General features: G+C 63.3%; 5 protein-coding genes across 5 annotated transcripts; 3 read left to right on the forward strand and 2 right to left on the reverse strand.

The window, feature by feature from the left end:
* Positions 1–1,692: 1,692 nt before the first annotated feature.
* On the forward strand, positions 1,693–2,211 carry VTJ83DRAFT_2647 (uncharacterized protein; the record flags this gene model as incomplete). The annotated part of the gene is made up of 1 exon (XM_071008940.1): positions 1,693–2,211. The coding sequence occupies one exon, from the start codon at positions 1,693–1,695 to the stop codon at positions 2,209–2,211; it is 519 nt and encodes a 172-aa protein (XP_070869187.1).
* A 2,838-nt stretch (positions 2,212–5,049) lies between these two features.
* On the forward strand, positions 5,050–7,403 carry VTJ83DRAFT_2648 (uncharacterized protein; the record flags this gene model as incomplete). The annotated part of the gene is made up of 2 exons (XM_071008941.1): positions 5,050–5,088; positions 5,226–7,403. 2 exons carry the CDS (start codon positions 5,050–5,052, stop codon positions 7,401–7,403), a joined length of 2,217 nt encoding a protein of 738 aa, XP_070869188.1.
* Positions 7,404–8,976: 1,573 nt separating this feature from the next.
* Positions 8,977–9,846, forward strand: VTJ83DRAFT_2649 (uncharacterized protein; the record flags this gene model as incomplete). The annotated part of the gene is made up of 3 exons (XM_071008942.1): positions 8,977–9,013; positions 9,111–9,213; positions 9,333–9,846. 3 exons carry the CDS (start codon positions 8,977–8,979, stop codon positions 9,844–9,846), a joined length of 654 nt encoding a protein of 217 aa, XP_070869189.1.
* Positions 9,847–10,726: 880 nt separating this feature from the next.
* On the reverse strand, positions 10,727–15,408 carry VTJ83DRAFT_2650 (uncharacterized protein; the record flags this gene model as incomplete). The annotated part of the gene is made up of 3 exons (XM_071008944.1): positions 10,727–11,134; positions 11,204–15,183; positions 15,270–15,408. 3 exons carry the CDS (start codon positions 15,406–15,408, stop codon positions 10,727–10,729), a joined length of 4,527 nt encoding a protein of 1,508 aa, XP_070869190.1.
* A 1,220-nt stretch (positions 15,409–16,628) lies between these two features.
* On the reverse strand, positions 16,629–17,602 carry VTJ83DRAFT_2651 (uncharacterized protein; the record flags this gene model as incomplete). Its single annotated transcript, XM_071008945.1, has 6 exons — positions 16,629–16,760; positions 16,868–16,948; positions 17,024–17,169; positions 17,253–17,269; positions 17,360–17,470; positions 17,544–17,602. The coding sequence occupies 6 exons, from the start codon at positions 17,600–17,602 to the stop codon at positions 16,629–16,631; spliced, it is 546 nt and encodes a 181-aa protein (XP_070869191.1).
* Between the last annotated feature and the right edge of the window lie 238 nt (positions 17,603–17,840).

The following is a 17,840-nucleotide window of genomic DNA, read 5'->3' on the forward strand; positions in this document are numbered from 1 at the left end:
GACAGCGGCGACGGTGTGGGCGGTGCGAGGTCTATGCCGACTCTGCAACCACGTGCTAAAAGCGTCGGTAAGGTACCCGACGACAACGAGCCTACAGCGTGGTAGGCGTGCGTTGAGGTACCGGATGTACCCGGCTACCCCAGAAAATATCCGACGAAGAAATAAAGAACAAACGACGGCCCAGGGGGGAGAGGGGAAGGGGGGGAGGGGGGGGGGTTGGCTGGGAGCCCAGGTGCGGTTTGGATGGCTTCGATCTCAAGGGCCGGGGGGATCGGCACCAATCAGTGAGTCGTCATCGGGCTGTCAAGCTTTGCGATAGCGGGATCCGACAGTCTGGGACCCGGGCCTGTGGTCAGAGATCGGGTGGCCAGATAAGGTAGGGCTGGAGGATCGAGGTTCCCCGGATTGTGTGATCGGATATCAAGGGACAAGAGATTGTCGAGGGCGACGTTGGAAGGGGCAGAGATAAGCAGAGGGTCGGTGACAGGTCGAGGATGTGTCAAGGAAACGAGAAAACCCAGCGTTTTATGTAAGGAAAAAGCGACTGAGGTGGGAGGGGGCCCCGCATACCTGTTGGAACCCCCCAAAAGGGTCCAAGTGCTGCCCAGGTCAAATAGCCCAGGTGCTGCCACCTCACCCCCGGCCAGCCTGCTGCTCCTCGCCGATCCAGGTCACCTGGGCAATCCGCTGTCTGGGTCAGGCCAGATCCATTCCTCCTCCTCCTCCCGTTCTCCCGCGTCAATGTTTCCCCACCCGACCATGCCACAGCTCTAGCTGCCATTATAGTATATTAGAGAGCCAGGGACTCGTCTGCACGAATCGTTCTGACTGCCCGTCGGCTCCCCGAGGCCAGCGGCTCGACAAAAAGTTTTTTTTGTGTGTTTTGGGACTCGCGTCCGATCCTCGGCTTCCTTCTCCTCCCCCCCCCCCCCCTCCCCCCAACCCAACCAAGTCCCAGCCAGCCCGCCCGCCAGCCCGCCAGCCCGCCAACCAGCCCTGCCTAGCCTATTCCCTCGTTCCTTTTCCCCCCCGCCCCTCCACCGCGACTGGAAGGGGGCTAACCCGGCCCATCCACCGTCCAATGGGCCTTTCGATCCCCACCCGCTCGAGCCCACCAGGGACAGCCCGGACCCAGGTGACCTTGGAACATGTGTCCCGCTCATCGCGAAGGAGCGAGCGAGCAAACCTGCAGCTCCCCCCCTCCCCTTCGGGATTTGGAATAACTAGGGACTGCACACTGTCCGCCCGACGGGTTTCCTGGCGGAGCGGACACCCTCCGGACTCGGCAGCCCTTGATTCGCCCGCTTGAGGTATGCGCCATGCTACGGTTCCGCTGTCTCGGGATGCGTGTCACACGAGAGGCGGCTTTTCCAACGTTCGCTCTGTCACGGCCTTCATTCCGCGGTCGGGTAATGGCCGGTCCATCTGTTGCGTGGCGACAGCAGCAACAGCAGCTCCGGCAGCAGCCGTGAGCAGGTTGGCACCTACGCAGGTTCTTTCCGCTGTCGAAAAGGAACGGCGAGCAGGGGCGGCAGTGTGGTGTGATGTGGACTTTTTTTTTTTTCGATGGAACCCCCCATGTCCGTCAACGAATGCGAGTTCGGAGGGGGGAATGGGCGGGCGGCGGTTCAGCAACGAGACGGGCCAAGGAAACGAGCAACCTACCCAGGATCGCTCAGCTGAGACTCGACCATGCTCGGACCTGAGCAGCTGCTACCCTGCGAAAGTGAAGCTGGAAACGATCCCCCACGCAAAGAACTCGTCCGTCGTCGATCGGTCGCCCAAGGGATCGACCCAACCCCCAACATCACCATGGATGGATGGAACGCTTCAACCCAAAAACCGCATCGCTGGATCGCATCCACCTGCCCCGAACGGAGACGAAGTCCGCATCGGGTCAAGCCCCCAATGCAGTTGACACTGAATCAGTCGACGACAGCCGCTCGCTCTCGGGCAACCAACGCACCACGCGCGAATTTGCGCATTGCGCCGCCCTCTCCGTCAACCCAAGAGCGTGGCTGGAGCGAAAATCGAGCGCCCGGCCCCCTGCACTGTAATTGCTCAACTCCCCGCAGCCATCAGGCGCCATCGAGCCGCCGTCGGCCGTCGTCGTCCAGTAACCGCCCCCCCTCAGGCACTGGGTTTCTTTGGGCTTGGCTGAAACACCTTTCCTCCCTCGCCTTGGGTTCATCTTGGTGTCGTCCTCCGTAACACTAAAAGCCGCATCTCCGAGCTTGCGCCGCTCGCCCTAAGGTGGCACACGGCTAGTTACCTGAACGCAACGTCGCCCTGGACGCTGGTAAGCAGTAACCATGAACGAGGCAACTTTGCGAGATGAGATTCAGGAGATGGACGGCGCCCTGCACGCTTCGTCTGTCTTGACTCGACTTGGATGCACGATGCCAGAAATGCCCTTTGGTGAACGATTCGCGCCCCCTTACCACCACCACCCCCATTCCATGCTGAAGAGGCCATGGCCTGCTAGGCTAGGTACACCACAACCAGGGCTCCTTTCCAGCAGCCGGGCGACACGTCCGTCCCTGTGTGCACACGGCAGCTTGGGCAGTCGGCACTGAACCATGTCGTCCTTGGCAGCACCTTCATCTTAGCCACTTTCCAGCCGCAGTATACATTCATACGTAGCCTTTGGTGAGATGACGTTGGATGCATCTCGGTGTGGAGTGGAATCACAAAAAGGCCTGGATGCCAAGCGAGCAGCGGTGACGCCGCGGGGCCTTCTTTGTAGGTAGGTTAGGGACCAACAAAACGAGGCCATTTGTCCCTGCCTGCCACCCGACGTACGACCAACCTGGAGAGAGCTTTTGTGCACGCGCTGCCCGGGAACTCCAATGGAAGTGGGCTTCGGGAGGCCCACACTCGGGGCCTTTTGACAGGCGTTGTCGGGAGGGCTTGGAATGCTTGTCGCTCTGCCTGGTCTGGACGCGGAGAGCTCCTCTCCAGGCTCCCAGGATCGGATGCGGTCCTTGAGAGGGTTTCAAAAGAGCCTCCGAGTCAGGTGCTTGGTGAGCCTCGAGTCAAGATCCTTGCCAAGATAGGTTCCTTTGGGTTTCGTCACGGAAAGACTTTGAAGTCTTTTTTTTTCTTTGCCACCAGAGGCAATTCCGATTCTTCAACGCAGTGAGATCCGGTTGCCCAGCCTCTTGGGCCGATACTATCGATGATGATGAGGGCACACAGCCCATACGAGGCTGACTCATGCCCAATGAGGCAAGGATCCGTTTGGTGTCTCCCGGATGACCCAAGAGCGGCGCGTCTTGGAAAGTCATGGGAGTACAGGGACCAAAAAAAAAAAAAAAAAAGAATAGAACGAGCTGGGGAGAGATTTGGTTTGAATTGAGCGGCTGAATGGTGATGGGTGGGGCCGAGTCCCGGGCCCGAAGACCGAGACCCACTTTGCCGCCGACAGCCGCGCTGGGGGCCCAGGCCACGAATGAAGAAAGGGTTCGGGTGAGATGGAAAGCCTGTGGTCGGCCGAACCAAGGTTATGTCCACTCCCGTGAAAAAAAAAAATAAAAAAAATAAAAAAGAACAGCCAATTTCATCTCCCCCTCGGCTCTTCCTCTCGGACCGACGTTCAGGATGGAAAACCCCACTTAGACCGGCGCCCGCGCCTCGCACGGCGAGCCGAAGTACCGCAAAAAGGAAGGGAACCTAGTAGTACTCCTACTCTCCCGTATAGTACACGTGCATGTTTGGAGCAGAGGGGACACGCAAGGCCAGACGTGGCCATCCTTCTTCTCCCTCCAAGGCATGTAACTACTTTCCTTGATCACACAAGATCGTCGACCTTCTCGTGACGCTGGCCGAGCGACACGTGCACGGAATCCTACGGGAGGGGACCGAGGCTGGGAGCGTGCACACGTTCATCAGGGCTTTGCGTGCTGTCTACTCAGGGCGGTACACTTGGACATGGGGTGTTGGCGAGAACATGGCCCCATGTGCACGACGGTGCCAGAAGCTATCGACATGGACACAATGCCGGGTTCGCCGGGTAGGTGTAGTAGATGTACGTGCCCCTGGCCCGTTCGGAGCCAACACAAAAGGCCGTGGACGGGCGCCAGGGGTGGTTGGTGGTTTGGGCCTTGGATGTGGAAGATGTACATCGAGCGTCTGTCCACGTCAGGCTGGACGTTGGCAGCCCCAGCCCCACCCTCTTGAAGAGGTACATCTACCGTCAACAAAAAGGAGGGTAGGGGGGGGGGGGGGGTCCATGGGTTGCACAGGATGAGAGGATATCGTGATGGTAGGGAGTCAAGGGTCTCAAAGCGAGGGCCGCCGGCAGACGAAGCTCAAGCATCCCGTGCCCAGCCCACCATCCCGTCAGAAGGCCCACGACCTACGAGGCGATGTGCGTGTACTGCGTACACGGTACTGCGTAGCACACGGAAGCTGGCACTTCCAGACGCCAGCCTATGACGTCGTTGGGTGCGGTCTTGCAGAACGCTGAGAGCCGGGAAGAGAAGCGACCGGTGCGATACCTACCGCTGCTGATGTGTCCGAGTTGGCCCAGAGACCGTGACCACGGCTCGGACCAACGTCCAAGACCGAGGACGTGCGTGATTTGACATTCATGTGCGGCGGCGGCCACACGACAGTCACGAGCCGTCGTCGTGGACCTGGTTGATGGTCGCGGTTGGATCTCGTGAGTTTGGCATTCGCTACCACAGTGCGGTGTTGACAGTAGTTTGCAGTTGTAGTACATGTATGCCGCCGAGGCTTGAGAGGGCGGTAGTATTAGTTACTGCGTAGGTCACATATTCCCTGTTCCCTACACCGTACGGCCGTGCTGTCAAGCTCGGGAGTCGCCGTGTCCCCACAAAAAGTCGGGCCAGGGGGTTTGTTTACTTTTCCCGCCCCAGGAACCAATCACGTTTCTCCCCACCGTTCCGCGCTCCCTCTTTCTTCCCTGTCGCGTCCCTGTCCCAACCTCCAACCTCACCACGTCTTGGAGAGCTTGTCAAGACTTTTCGTTGCAGAGGAAACCCTACCCTAGCTTGACGACCACCTCGAAAGAACATCGCCGTCACAATGGTGCGCCGCTCGCAGCGCCTGGCCAGCAAATACAAGGTACGTGCGCAACACAAGGCATGGCATGGCATGGCATGGCATGGCATGGCATGGCATCTCGCCGACATCTCGACCCCGTTGGCTTCGTCGCGTCCATGTTGGCCGTCGGTAGCGTGCTGACAGCCCGTGGCGGATAGGCCTCAGAAACACCGCCGGCCGAAGAGAAGCAGCCCCTCCCTCCGCCACCGTCCGTCAGCGAGCCAAAGGACAGCCCGGCCGAGGGTCCCGCCGAGGCGAATGCGATCCGTCCCCCCGAGCCCAAGACGCCAGGCCGCTCGTCTCCCATCAAGCCGCCCATGTCCGAGATGCATCCGAGCAAAGTCCATCCGACCATGGGCGCGCCGTCGTCGGCCCAGCGCCTCGGGTTCACGGATATCAAGCCGACCGCGGGTCGCAGCGACCTCCCCAGCGCCATCCAAGCGACGCCGTCTCGCATCACGGTCCCCTCGTCGGATTTCACCTTTCGGTCCGCCCACCGCCCGCTGGCCGTCGAAGCCCTGAGCGAGGAGGCCCAGAAGATGATGGCCGAGATTCGCGAACAGGCCAAGAACCTCAAGGAGGTCGTCCGGACCGAGATGGAACAGGAGGCGCTCCAAGACGCTTCGGCGCGCAGCATGGCTCAGGCCAAGAAGCAGGGCGGCCGCTTCAGCGCCGCCCACCAGGCCGAGTTCGACAAGATGGAGTCGATCGCCAACCACCCGTCGGCCTTCCGGCTGCAGAAGAACCGCACCACGCCGCAAACCGCCGGCGTCAAGCGGAGCCAGTCCAAGGCCAACCTGGACGAGCCCGACGCGCCGTGCTCCAAGACGCCGGCGTCGGCCGCGCAGCCCAAGCGGCCGGCGGCCGCGGAGGAGAAGGCGACGGGTGCGAAACGCGCCCGCCAGACCATCGACGACGACGTGTCGAGCAAGCGGCCGGGCTCGCGCGACGGCACCACCTCGATCCCGGCTCCCAAGCCCACCCCGCGCCCCGCGGGCCAGATCCCTCGGCCCAAGCCCGCCTTCGCCTCGTTGATGACGCCCACCAAGTCGTCGCTGGCCAAGACATGCGGCGCCAAGACGCCGTCCCAGAGCACGCTCGCCAGGTCGCCTTCCAAGGCCGCCGCCCTCAGCGGCATCCCTCGGGCCACGGCAACGCCGAACCCGCCCGGCACCAGCACCAGCACCAGCACCAAAGAGCCGGCCGCGAGGCAGATTCTCAGCCCTCGGAGCCGGCTGGCCCAGCTCAAGGAGAAGTTTCTCAGCACCAAGGCCGACGCGCCCCAGGCCAAGAGCGCTCCGGCCCTGCCGTCCGCGCTGGCGTCCAAGACTCCGGCGCCTGCCCGGGTGCACAAGGAGACCCTCCCCGTCCCGATGACCACCCCGGGGCGCAAGCTGGCCAAGCGCGTCACCTTTACTCCCGACACGAAGCGCGCGGCCGTGGATCCGAAATCGCCTTCCCCCGTCAAGTCGTGCATCCCGCAGATCAAGAAGCGGGTTCCGGGCGGTGCGGTGCACTACCCGTTGTTGGACGGCATCCTCGCCGAGAGCGCCGAGAGCGCCGAGCCTACCGTATCCTACCCCGACCTCTCTTCCAAGTTGCCGCAGCAGGCCCTCCCCGAGCCTCGCGTCCCGTCCTTCAAGGCCGACTCGGCCGAGGCGTCCGTTCCGAGCGAGTTCACCTTCCGCAGCGACCACACCATCAGCTTCGGCAGCCCCGCCAAATCGTTCGGCGCCCACCCCGGCCAGGCCAGCGTGCGGGTCGTCCGGCCTTCGATGCACCCCGTCGAGACCGCCGCCGCTTCGGCCGTCATGCCCGGGAGCTTCCCCGGCTCCGCCAACAGCAGCGGCGCCGATGCCGACGACGAGGCCGACGCGGATAAGGAGAACGAGGCCCCGACGGCGCCGACGACGGCGCAGAAGAAGGAGCGCACGGCCTTCCTCGCCCTGCCGCACGGCATGTCCACCAAGAAGCGCAACCGCGTCAGCACCGACGAGGAGGAGGCCGAGCAGGAGGCGGCCGAGCGCGCGAGCAAGAAGCTCCGGAGGGAGCTGGTGCCCGAGGGCGAGGCCTTGCTGGCGCCGAGGCTCGTCGCGGCTGCGAAGGCGGCGAGGGCGGCGGGGGCCACGGGCACCGCTGCCGCGAACGGGGCGGGAGCCGGCTCCTCGGTGCCGGTCAAGAAGGTCGTGGCGAGCAGCAGCACCGGCGGCATCGCGGCGAGCCCCCGCCGGCTGCAGATGCCGGGGCACATGCCGGCGACGCCGAGCCCGATGAAGAAGCGGGGGATCAGCTGGAGCCGGCTGAACCTGCTGGCTCAGCCCAAGCTGAGGAAGTAAGGAAACGGGACGGGGTGTGGGGAATCGAGCCTCTCCGACGTCCGTCTCTTGGGAGAGCGAGAACAACACACACAGAACACGTGTCCGGGCGTTGCGGGTGGCTCCGCGCTGTGGTAGCTTGGACATGTGTACACTATCTAGGCGGTGTGAACGGCTGTCTGCGGACTCGATGGTTTCGTTCCCTTGATGGGAGGACCAGGGCCGGCCGCGAGGGATATGCTGCGGGACATTGGGGGGAATTGCGGGTGGTTGTATTTGTGATGCTTTGTCTTGTATTTTTTGGGGCGTGCTTTCTTGGTGTTTCCCAGCGGCGTTGGGCATCGATCGGATCGGGAGCGGTGCTTTTCCAGCGCCTCCGGTGTTCAGCGACTGTAGACCCTCTACTCTGGGAGCGGGCTGGCGTTGGTATATGGGGGGGGGGGGGGGATTGGTGGGGGAGGGGAGTGCATTTGCATTTTTCATGGTGTGTACCTCGGAGAGGTAAGAAAGGGGACTTGTTTTCCCCTGGTTCTTGGTCTTTTGACGGAACGCATTGTCGGAGTACCTACTAGCAGATAGAGGAAATGGTTCTCTGGTTCTGTTGAACGCTAGATGCCTGACCTTGTCGAACCGCGTTTGTCTCGCTCTGGTCCCCAAGATGCTTGTCGGGATCCATGATTTGCATGAGCGTTTGGCAACGGTACGCTTGTCCTTTGTCCATGTGCCTCTTTCTCTCTGTACGGTCAGAGCTATCGGAACGAAAGATGTCTGGACGCTTGGAGGCTGCATCAAGATCCGCTCTCCAGAACCTGGAAACCACAAACTAACCAAGACTTTTATATATATATATATATATAAAATAAAACTAAAGAGGTATGCTGGAGGAGAGGGCAACGTAGCAGGGGCGGTCTTGCAAGATACAAGCAACACCAAGGCGAGCAAAATAGAAAAAAGAATCTAAAAAAAAGACATACAGCACTCGGCATTCGCTGGTCGTCACCGACCCAACTACTACTCGAGCCCTCACAAGCTTAACTAGGGGAGAGCGGACGGGATCCCGTGCTTTCTTGTGGGTATGGCCGTATGTGCTAGTCCGAGGCGCAGAGAGGAGCTTTTGCGGGAGAAACGTCAAAGTCAGGAGTGGACGGCCAGTGCATCGTAACCTACCCAGCATAGCCTAGCGACCCGAGTTGGTTAATACCGTGCAGCGTGCAGCGGATGCGGCAACTTACAAGGCTGAGAGCGCCAAGAGTTCTGGCATCCCCGCGACCCAATCAGCCAATCAGCGAGCTCCAGTGCACGCGGGCTGCCTTCTTGGTCGACTTTGGCGCAATCCGACGTGACCTCTCCAAACCAACCATTCCCATTCCTCCATCCACTTCCAAGGTTGGTATAACTACATAGCTACTCCGTTCCCTAGATTCATTCGGTCCTTCAACCAACCACCAAACCAAAATACACGAAAAGGGGTCATCAACCTCTGCTTCCCTTCCCCTTCCAAAAAAAAAAAAAAAACACAACGCTCCCGCCAACTCTGTGCTTCCAACTCGACGGGCCCAACCACCATCCAGCACCCTCCAGCAAGATCGCAACCATGGCCCCGATAACCCCCGAACTGCAGACCGTCCAAGGCACGCCGCCCTTCCCCCCCCTTCCCGCCGTGTTCCATGTCCCACGCCGCTCTAACCCTGCCAATTGCTCTCTCCTCCCTCCTCCGTCTCTCTCCAGAGAACATCAAGAACGTCATCCAAGACCTCTTTCAGATCCTCGTCCAGGTCTCCAACTACGATGCCTTTGGCCGCTCCACCCGCGACACCCTAGCCCAGGATTTGTACGCCCTTTTCCATCCGTCCCCTTTTTTCTTGTTCTTCTTCTCGTCGTCTTCCCCCGAACGAAAGCAAGGCTAACGGCGACGAAACCCCCTTCCTCCTTTCCAACCCCCGTCCGCAGCCAAACCCTCTCCGAAACCCTCGCCCACCTCCACGCCACCACCACCACCACCACCCCCGCCGCCGACCCCCTCTCCTCGGCCTCCTCCGACCCGGCCGCGAAAGCGACCCTCTCCCCCGCCGCCAACAAGCCCATCCCCGAGCCCCTGATCCACTACGTCGAGAACGGCCGCAACCCGGACATTTACACGCGCGAGTTCGTCGAGCTCGTGCGCCGCATGAACCAGCTCGCGCGCGGCAAGGCCCACGCCTTTGCCGCGTTTCGCGACGTGCTCGCCCGCGAGATGGCGGCGGCCCTGCCCGAGGTGCGCGACGACGTGCGGCGCGTGCTGCAGGCCACGGGCGGCGGCGGCGGCGGCGGCGGCGACGGCCTTGAGAGCCTTGCCGCCGCTTCTGCCGGCGCGGGCGCTTCCTCGGCCTCGGCCCCGGCTTTGGCTTCGGCGTCGGGTGCTGCTCCGCCGGGGACGGCGGCGGGCGCGGCGGATGGACAGCAGGGACAAGGGCAGCGTTCGTAGCTTGGGGGTAGCGTAGGAGTCCGGCGGGCGTTGCAAGGAGGAAGGGAGGAATGGAAGGCAGCTGAGACGGCCCCGTGGGGGGTGGGAGGAAAAGACCTGTGTCGGAGTTTTTTTTTTTTTTTTTTTTTGTTTGTTTGTTTGTTTGTTTGGGAGCGTATAATCATCTATGAATATGGGGAAACAACATCAAGGCAGGACATGTAGGGAGGGGGAGGAGGAGGAATTGGGGAATCGCGAAAAATACCCAGGCTGCAAGGGACAACAAAGAGGGCGTTTAGGCGTTGACGGGTGGTTGTATACTGCGTGATAGAAAAGAAATGGCCATGAAGCATCATCATCATCATAACTCAGGTTGGGAGGAGAATGCATGCATATGCTCAACAAGCACAAGCACAAACGACCACACCTCATCCCTCCTGAGCTCAGGTATATATATATATATATATCTGTATATACGACGCTCGCGACAAGACATCAATCAAGCCTTGATTTCAACACGCTGCATGAGTCTCGCAGAGTATTTGGTACCAAACCAACCCACCCACCAAGCGGCCGGCTCAGACGGACCGGAATTGCAGCAGCCTTCCACCCCCCCCCCCCCCCGAAACACCCATTCTCCTCATGACAGCAATAGGCCGCCCCCCCTCCGCCCACCTCTCTACAAGGTATCGACAAGAAAAAAGCATAATCTATACATGTACAACAAGACGTCCACAGGAACCGCCAAAAGAAGCCGCCCCACCCGCCAATGATGAACACCACCCATGACGACAACGACGACGACGACGACAATGACGACGGCAAAGGCCAGACGCCAGCAACAAACATGCCTCCCCGATACACACGCGAGACCAACGACAACAAGCGCAACGCGCATGGCTTACTCGCTACCGCCCAAAGCCTGCAGCGCCTGCGTAAGCGGCACGATCCTCAGGCTCCTCCCGCGCCTGAGCGGGCTTCCGCCGCCGCCGCCGCTGGCGGTGCTGCTGCCGCCGCTCGAGGGGTGCATGATGGTGGGGCTCCTGGCGTCGCTCCACTTGCGGAAGACGGCCTTGAGGTCGCGCGGGATGCCCTCCATGACGACCGTCGAGACGGGCACAAAGGGCCGGTCCTCGACGCCCGCCGCCAGGATGGCGTACTCCTGGGCAAAGTCGAGCGCGACGCGGAAGGCCGGGTAGAGGGCCTGCGAGCGGGCGCCGACGAGAATGTAGAGCTCAAAGAAGGCGTCGAGGACGTAGATGTGGGCGGGGGAGAGGTCGAGCTGGGTGAAGGGAGAGACCTCGGCGATCTGTTCATGGGAAAGCGGTTAGCCTCTCTCTGTCTCTTTGCGCATGTCCACCAAAAGACAAAAAATTACCTGTGCCTCCCCCTTGTCCCCGGACGACGCGACAAACAGCCGGCAGCAATACTTATCGTAGCTCGGCTTCAGCCGCCAGTGATCGGCCGACAGGAACCGGCTGGCGTTGCCCGCCCCCGCGCCAAACGCGCTCCAAAACGCCTCGGGCTCGGCGCCCTCGTCCACCTCGACCAGCTCCCCCGCGGGCGCCAGATCCATGCCCACCAGCCGGGCGCACCCCAGCTCCTCGACGTCGCTCCCCTTGCCCTTCCAGAGGAAGCACCTTCGGCCGTGCGTCACGAGGTAGGGGAACCCGGAGCACAGGCTCATGGGCGACAGGTCGACCTCGTCAAAGGCGACCTGGCCGAGGTACCGCCGGCCGCAGAGCATGGCCGGGGCGAGCGGGTCGTGCCGGCTGCTCGACCCCCTCCGGACCAGGACGATGCCGCCGAGGGCCTGGAGGAACTCGGACGTCTCCTTGCCCTGCTGGAGCCGGACCAGCCTGCCGCCGTAGCCGCGCGCCTCGCGCGCCGCGAACAGGCTCGCGTCCTGCACGTCGGCCGCCGGCACCTCGTCGCCGGCCCAAAAGTACACCTCCTCGACCCTCCGCCCGGTCGCGTCCACGTACGTGTGCGGGCAGAGGTACATCTCGTGCTCAAAGAGGAAGCGCTCGTGGCGGCTCGGGACGGGGGTCTTTTTGCCGTCGGGCGTGAGCAGCAGCAGCTGCGCCCGCTGGGTCGTGACGCGGGCCGCCGACGGGCCGGGCCGGCGCGCCAGGATCTCGGCCGTGTCGGCCGCGTACCTTGCGCGCCGCGCCGAGCGGGAAGGGGCGAAGAAGGTCTCGATGAGCGTCGTCACGTCCTCGGAGAAGGATTTGGTCCGCGAGCGGACGGGGGAGGGCCGGCGCGGCGAGTCGAGGGGCGGGGGCGTGGTGACGAGGGTGGGAGGAGCCGGGAGCGGGCGCTCCGACGGCTTGGCGGCGGGGGTCGGGAGAGGCCTCTCGGCCTTGGAAGGGGTCGGCCAGGGCCGCTCGTCGAGGGCGGGCTTCGCCGGCGCCGAGACGTTGCTCAGCCCGAGGCCCAGGCCCGTGCCCATGCCCAGGCCCAGGCCCAGGCCCAGGCCGCTTCCGCCGGTCGGCTGGCGCCGGATGGCGAGCGGCGCGGGCTTCGGCTCGGGCGGCTCGTTCGCCGACGGCTTGCCAAGCGCGGGGCTCTCGAGGCCGGGGAAGAAGCGGTCCTTGACGGGGGAGGACGAGCGCGCGCGGAGCGAGTTGGAGCGGTCCTTGACGGGGGACGACGACGACGACCTGGAAGGGGGCTTGGCGGGCTCCAGGGCCGCGCCGGGCTGGCTCGCCTCGTCCAGGAACTTGGACATCCTCTTCATGTCGAGCTTCCTGGGCGAGGGAGGCTCGGCCGGCTCGGGCTTGGGCGATTGCTGGCGCAGGCCCAGCGCCGTTAGGGCCGCCACCGTCTCGTGGACCGACTTGGTCCGCGTGCGGGTCAGCGGCCGGGCCGGCTTGGGCTCGGCCGCGGTGTCGGGCTGCCCCGCAGGCTTGGGCTCCTCCTTGGGGAAGCGCCGGGGCGAATCCACCAGCGACATGGCTTGGGCGGGGGGCTTGGAATCCCCCGTGGGAGGCTGGCCGGACGGCGCCGAGCTGGTGCCCAACGGCGCTCCCGCGTAGCGGCTCGGCTTGGGGGAGACGACGGGCCTCTCTGCTTTGGCAGGCTCGGGCTTGGGCGACGGAAGGGGCTCTTCTGCGGGCTTCAAAAACGGCAAAGGCCTCGCCGTCGCCGGCGCGGCCGCCGGGGCCTCCTTGACCGCCGACGGCGCCGACGAAGGGGCCTTCCTCTTGGGACCGCGGGCCCGATTCTTAGTCAGGTGCGTCAGCTGAGGGCCAGGGCCGGCCGGCTCGTCATCCGGCTTGGAGGAGGCGGCCGCAGCGCCGCCGGGGCCCGAGCCTTTGGGCCCCGCGGCCCCGGGAGGGCCCCGGGCGATGAGGCCGGCCAGGGCGGGGTTGAACCGCTCCGCCAACCCTCCGACCTTTCCGCCGACGCGACCCAGACCCTCCATGGACTTTTGTCGGCTCACCGGCGTGCTCGAGGCGCCCGGGGCGGCCGTCTCCTTCTTCGCTCCAGCCTGTGCTGAGAGGTCCGTCGTGGTTGTCGTGGTTGTTGTGGTCGTCGTCGTCGTCGTCGTCGTCGTCGTCGGGGCCTGCCTCAGCGTCCCCGTCCTTTGCAGCTCCAGCCTCTTGGCGATCCCCTCGGGCAGGGGCTTCTCGGCCGCGTCGGCGACCCCCCCGGCCGAGCTCGGCTCTCGCGCGTGACCGACGCCGCGGCCCTCCTGCTTGGCCTTGCTGAACTCGTCCTTCTTCTTGAGGATGGCCTCCTTGAACTCGTCGACGCGCTCCGTCTTCTTGGGCCCTCCCGTCACGTGCAGGCCCGCCTTGCCGCGCAGGATGTTGTCCTTGAGCTCGTCCGGGGCCACGTACTTTTCCGGCCTGGTCTTGCGCAGGGTGCCAAACACGCTCTTGAGCTCGTCGGCCGGGTTCGTCCCGGAGGCCTCGGGCGGAGGGACGCGGGGCTTGAGGTTGGCGCGGAAGTCGGGCTTGTCGGCGGCCGGCGCCGAGGGCAGCGTCGGCAGGCCGACCAGGGCGCTCGGCTTGAGATCGGCGCCCATGGGGGTCGACCTCATCAGGCCGCCCGTCTTGACCTCGGTCTTTTTGGGCGCGAGGGAGGCGCTGCGGGCCAGGTCGGCGGTGGCCTTCTGGGCCTTGGCCTTGTTCAGCTCCACCATCCAGGACGGCTGCGCGGGCGCCTTGGGCTCCGGCTTGGCCTTGGGCGACTCGGGCTTGTTGAGCGCCGCTTCGAGCCACGAGCCCTTGGTGGGGCTCCATCTCCGGGGGTCCATCGTCTTGGACGGGCTCACGGGGGGCGTCGCCAGCTCTTCGTCGGCGGCCTTGGAGGCGGCGGCCGGCTCCTCGGGCTCGGGCGCCTTGTCGTCGTTGGTCGACGCCGACAGGGGCTCGGCGGCCAGCCCGAACGCGCTCTTTGGACGCGCGCTCGTCTTGGGGGTGGTCGGACGCGGCGCGCCGTCGAGGTTGGCCGCGCCGGTCCGGACGGCGTCGGCGCGGTGCAGGCCGGCGGTCGAGCTCACGCTCCACCGCTTGACGCTGTCGGACCGCTTCATCATGGCGCTCTGGACGAAGCCGCCCATGCCTTTGGTGGGAGAGATGGACCTCGTCGGCGACGTCCGGCCCGGCGAGGCCAGCGGCTGGCTTCTTGGCGACGCGGGCTCCGCGGCCTCGGCGCCGTCGGCGGTCGGCGGATCGAGCCGAGGGGCGCCGGCCATAGGAAGCGGGGACCCGATCCTGCCATCAGGCGCGGCGGCGGGGGCCGCCGGTTGGGGCGTCTCGTTCGGCAGCTCCGGGGCCGGGCTCCGGGACAGGCCGGGGAGCTGCGTGCGCGCCGAGGGCAGGTCGACCGTGTCCTGGTCTTCGACCTGGGACCTGCGAAAGGCGCCGGCGCCGCGTCCCGGGTCCTGGGTCTGACGGAACCACGAGGGGTCCTTGCTCGCGAGGGCCTGAGCGATCTGCTCGCGCGACAGGGTCGGCTCGGCGGCCGAGTCCGGCGCGGCGGGCGTGTTCCTGGCGGCGTTCTCGGCGGCCACCATGGACAGCGGGCGGCTCCTGGGCCGGTCCGAGGAGGTCGGGCGTCTCTGCCACGAGAGGCCGGCGCGCGCCGAGGGCATGGCCATGGAGGGCGAGCAAGGAGTCACGCCGGCACGCTTGGCGTCGGCGTCGAAGGGGGAGTCGTTTTCTTTTGTGGGAGAGTCGGAGGGATCGGCGGCGGGAGGGAGGATGCTGGGGCTTCCGGGGTTTCTGAGGCCGGGAGGCTCGATGTTGATGCCGTCGGCGGAGGAGGGGAGGATGCCAACGCGGCTCGGGGTGAGGGTGGGCGTGGTGGCGGGAGACGACTTTTGCGGCGAGATGGATCTGGCGCGCTCTGCAGGGCCGAAAGCCCCCATGTCAGGTACCTTTACGAGAAAGGAATGCGAAGGGAACAAGAGGCGAGACGGCATGGCCACCCACCTAAGCGACGAGCTTGCCGTTCCTTTTTTTCCTGCAGGATCTTTTCTTCCAGCTCCCTAGATCGGGCCTCTGTCTCCTCCTCGCGCCTCTCCTTGAGCAGCTCGACCGAGCGCAAAAAATCGGATACCTCGTCGGACATGGTGATGGTGGTGATGGCGGTTGTGGTTGTGGTTGTTATCTCGGAAACTCGGAAACGGCGGTCTCAGGTCGACATGACACGCAGCGGGCGGTATGTGCAATCTGGGGGAGGGAGTTTGGGTGGGTGTGTGTGTGTGTGTGTGTGTGTGTCTGTGTGCGTGTGTCTGTGTGTGGAGGGGCGCAGGGGCCGCAAGGGAGGGCGGCTTGTGTGTCTTGTCTGCCTGCTTGTGTGTCTGTCGTGGGGAGAGGGAGGGAGAGAGAGAGAGGCAGACGGAATTGTTGTTGTTGTTGTTGTTCGGTGTTGTTGACGGGACTTGGATTCAAGAAAGTGACCCCCCCCCCCCCCCCCCCTTCCCAAAACCCCGGTTGGTCCAGTGGGTGCTTATGTTAGTCAGCTCCTGTTACTGGGTCTGGAGCCCCCCCCAGGCCATGGAGAGGCAGGCCTAATGGGGCTTCTGATAGGCTGGCCGGTCCCCTGTCTCAGCGCTTTTCGTGGGTGGACCATGGACCAACCGTGCAACAGTGGAGGCTCGTGCTGTCGGTCGTTGGTGTCACGGCAGCGGTTCCAACCAACGGCAAAAGGTCAAAAAGGATGTGCAGACCGATGTGACGTCGAGCTTGAATGCCTACTAGTTAACTAGTATTGTTTCCAACCATGCAGTCCAGGTCGCTTTTCATGGTGGAGTGGCCTGCTATAGGTGCAGTCGACGCATTGTAGATCTTGGGTTGGATGCTAGGGATCGACGTGACGTTTCTTTTGTCTTGCAGCAAGAGCACAGAAGCTTCTCTCCTACTACATACCACAGTACAGTACACGGTACAGCCCTGATGTCTCCCCTGGTCTGTCTGTCTCTGCTTCCTATGCCGGCAGGTGATGGGGCGGGAGGGGTCAATCTCCCGTCGGGCGGCGGGACCTTGTTTGTTGTGGGCGGTTGTCCCAGCGACGCACACTCGCAACCCAGGGGCCCGATGTCAGCGGCAGACATGAACAGCGCTGCTCCCCATCCGCCAACCTGGCGGCGGGACTTTGTACATGGATGGACGTATGACAATGACGATGGTTCACTTATAGTAACTAGTACTGTGTACTGCGTAGTTACCAGCAAGAGTGGGAGCGTCCAAAAGCGATCGTCCCAGGATCCCACCACGCCACACATCCCATCCCGCGGCCCCTGGTCAACCACGCTGCCCGCTGGGAGGACCGGCGTTGCGGTTGTCGGGTTAGTACAAAAACAGCCGGGCCTTGGCGTCCTCGACAACCCAGGCCAGACCCTCTTTCAGGTTCTGGCCTGTCATGGCGCTGCACCGGAAGATGGTCCATCGGTGGGTGCGGATCTCGTCGAGCCGCAGCTCCTGTCACCTAGGATGTCAGCCCTCCGGAAGATGCCATCGGAGCATCGGAGCATTGGAGCATCGGCGCATCGGCGCGTCGGCCGTGCCGCCAAAGGCAAGAAACGAACCTGGGAAAGCTCTTGGGTTGTCATGCATCCTTGGACGTCCTGCTTGTTGGCAAACACGAGAAGGCTCGCTCCCGAGAGCCGCTTTGGCGCGTTCCCCCGCGGCGTCAGCTCACCAAAGCGTCTTGCGACAGCTCACCGCGACGCCGGCTCGCTCACCTCTTCCAGCAGAAGGCCGTGCAGCTCCTCGCGGCAGTCGGCCACGCGTAACCTGTCGGTCGAGTCGACGACCCAGATCAGGGCATCCGTCTTCTCAAAGTAGTTGCGCCAATACGACCGCAACGTCTTTTGCCCGCCGACATCCCCTGATGGACGGCATCCCGTGGTTAGACCCCGCGAGGTATCGATCTAGCCAGCGAGGAAGAAGGCGGGGGAGGGGTCAACTTGCAGATGTTGAGCTTGTACCTTGGAGGAGCCAAAAAAAAACAAGACAACAAACACAATGTCAGAAACAAGCCGGCAGGCCCAGGGCAGACGGACAAAGACACAACCTACCCGTCAAAGTCGATCGTCTTGATGATGAAGCCGAGGGTCGGGCTGACGGTGTTGACGTCCTCGCCCATGATCCACTTGACAATGGTCGTTTTGCCTGCATTGTCGAGGCCGCTGTACACCCCCGCCTTACATTTTAGCCTTGTGTCACGGGAATCTCGGGAGGGAGGGAGGCATGCTTGCGCACAGCATCAGGATACGCAGCTCCTTATCTTTGAGCCTCGCTTTGCGCAGGATCGAGAGCATCTTGGGCGGCACGCAAAAAAAAATTAAAAAAAAATAGAAAAAAAAAGGGGGGCACAGAAGAGGGGGGAGGCGGTTGGAAAACAAAACCTCAGAGCCACACAACCAACCCCCCTTGGCTAGCAGCGTCACGGCAGGATCCGTACAACCCAACAACAAAGATTGCCAAGATGGAAAGCTGCTTTCTGCCTTTGGGAGCCTCCGTTTGTCAAGACAACCACGGAAGTGCCCCAGAAACCGA

This window comes from Remersonia thermophila, chromosome 2, assembly GCF_042764415.1.
Source record: "Remersonia thermophila strain ATCC 22073 chromosome 2, whole genome shotgun sequence".
Classification (NCBI taxonomy): Eukaryota; Fungi; Ascomycota; class Sordariomycetes; order Sordariales; family Chaetomiaceae; genus Remersonia; species Remersonia thermophila.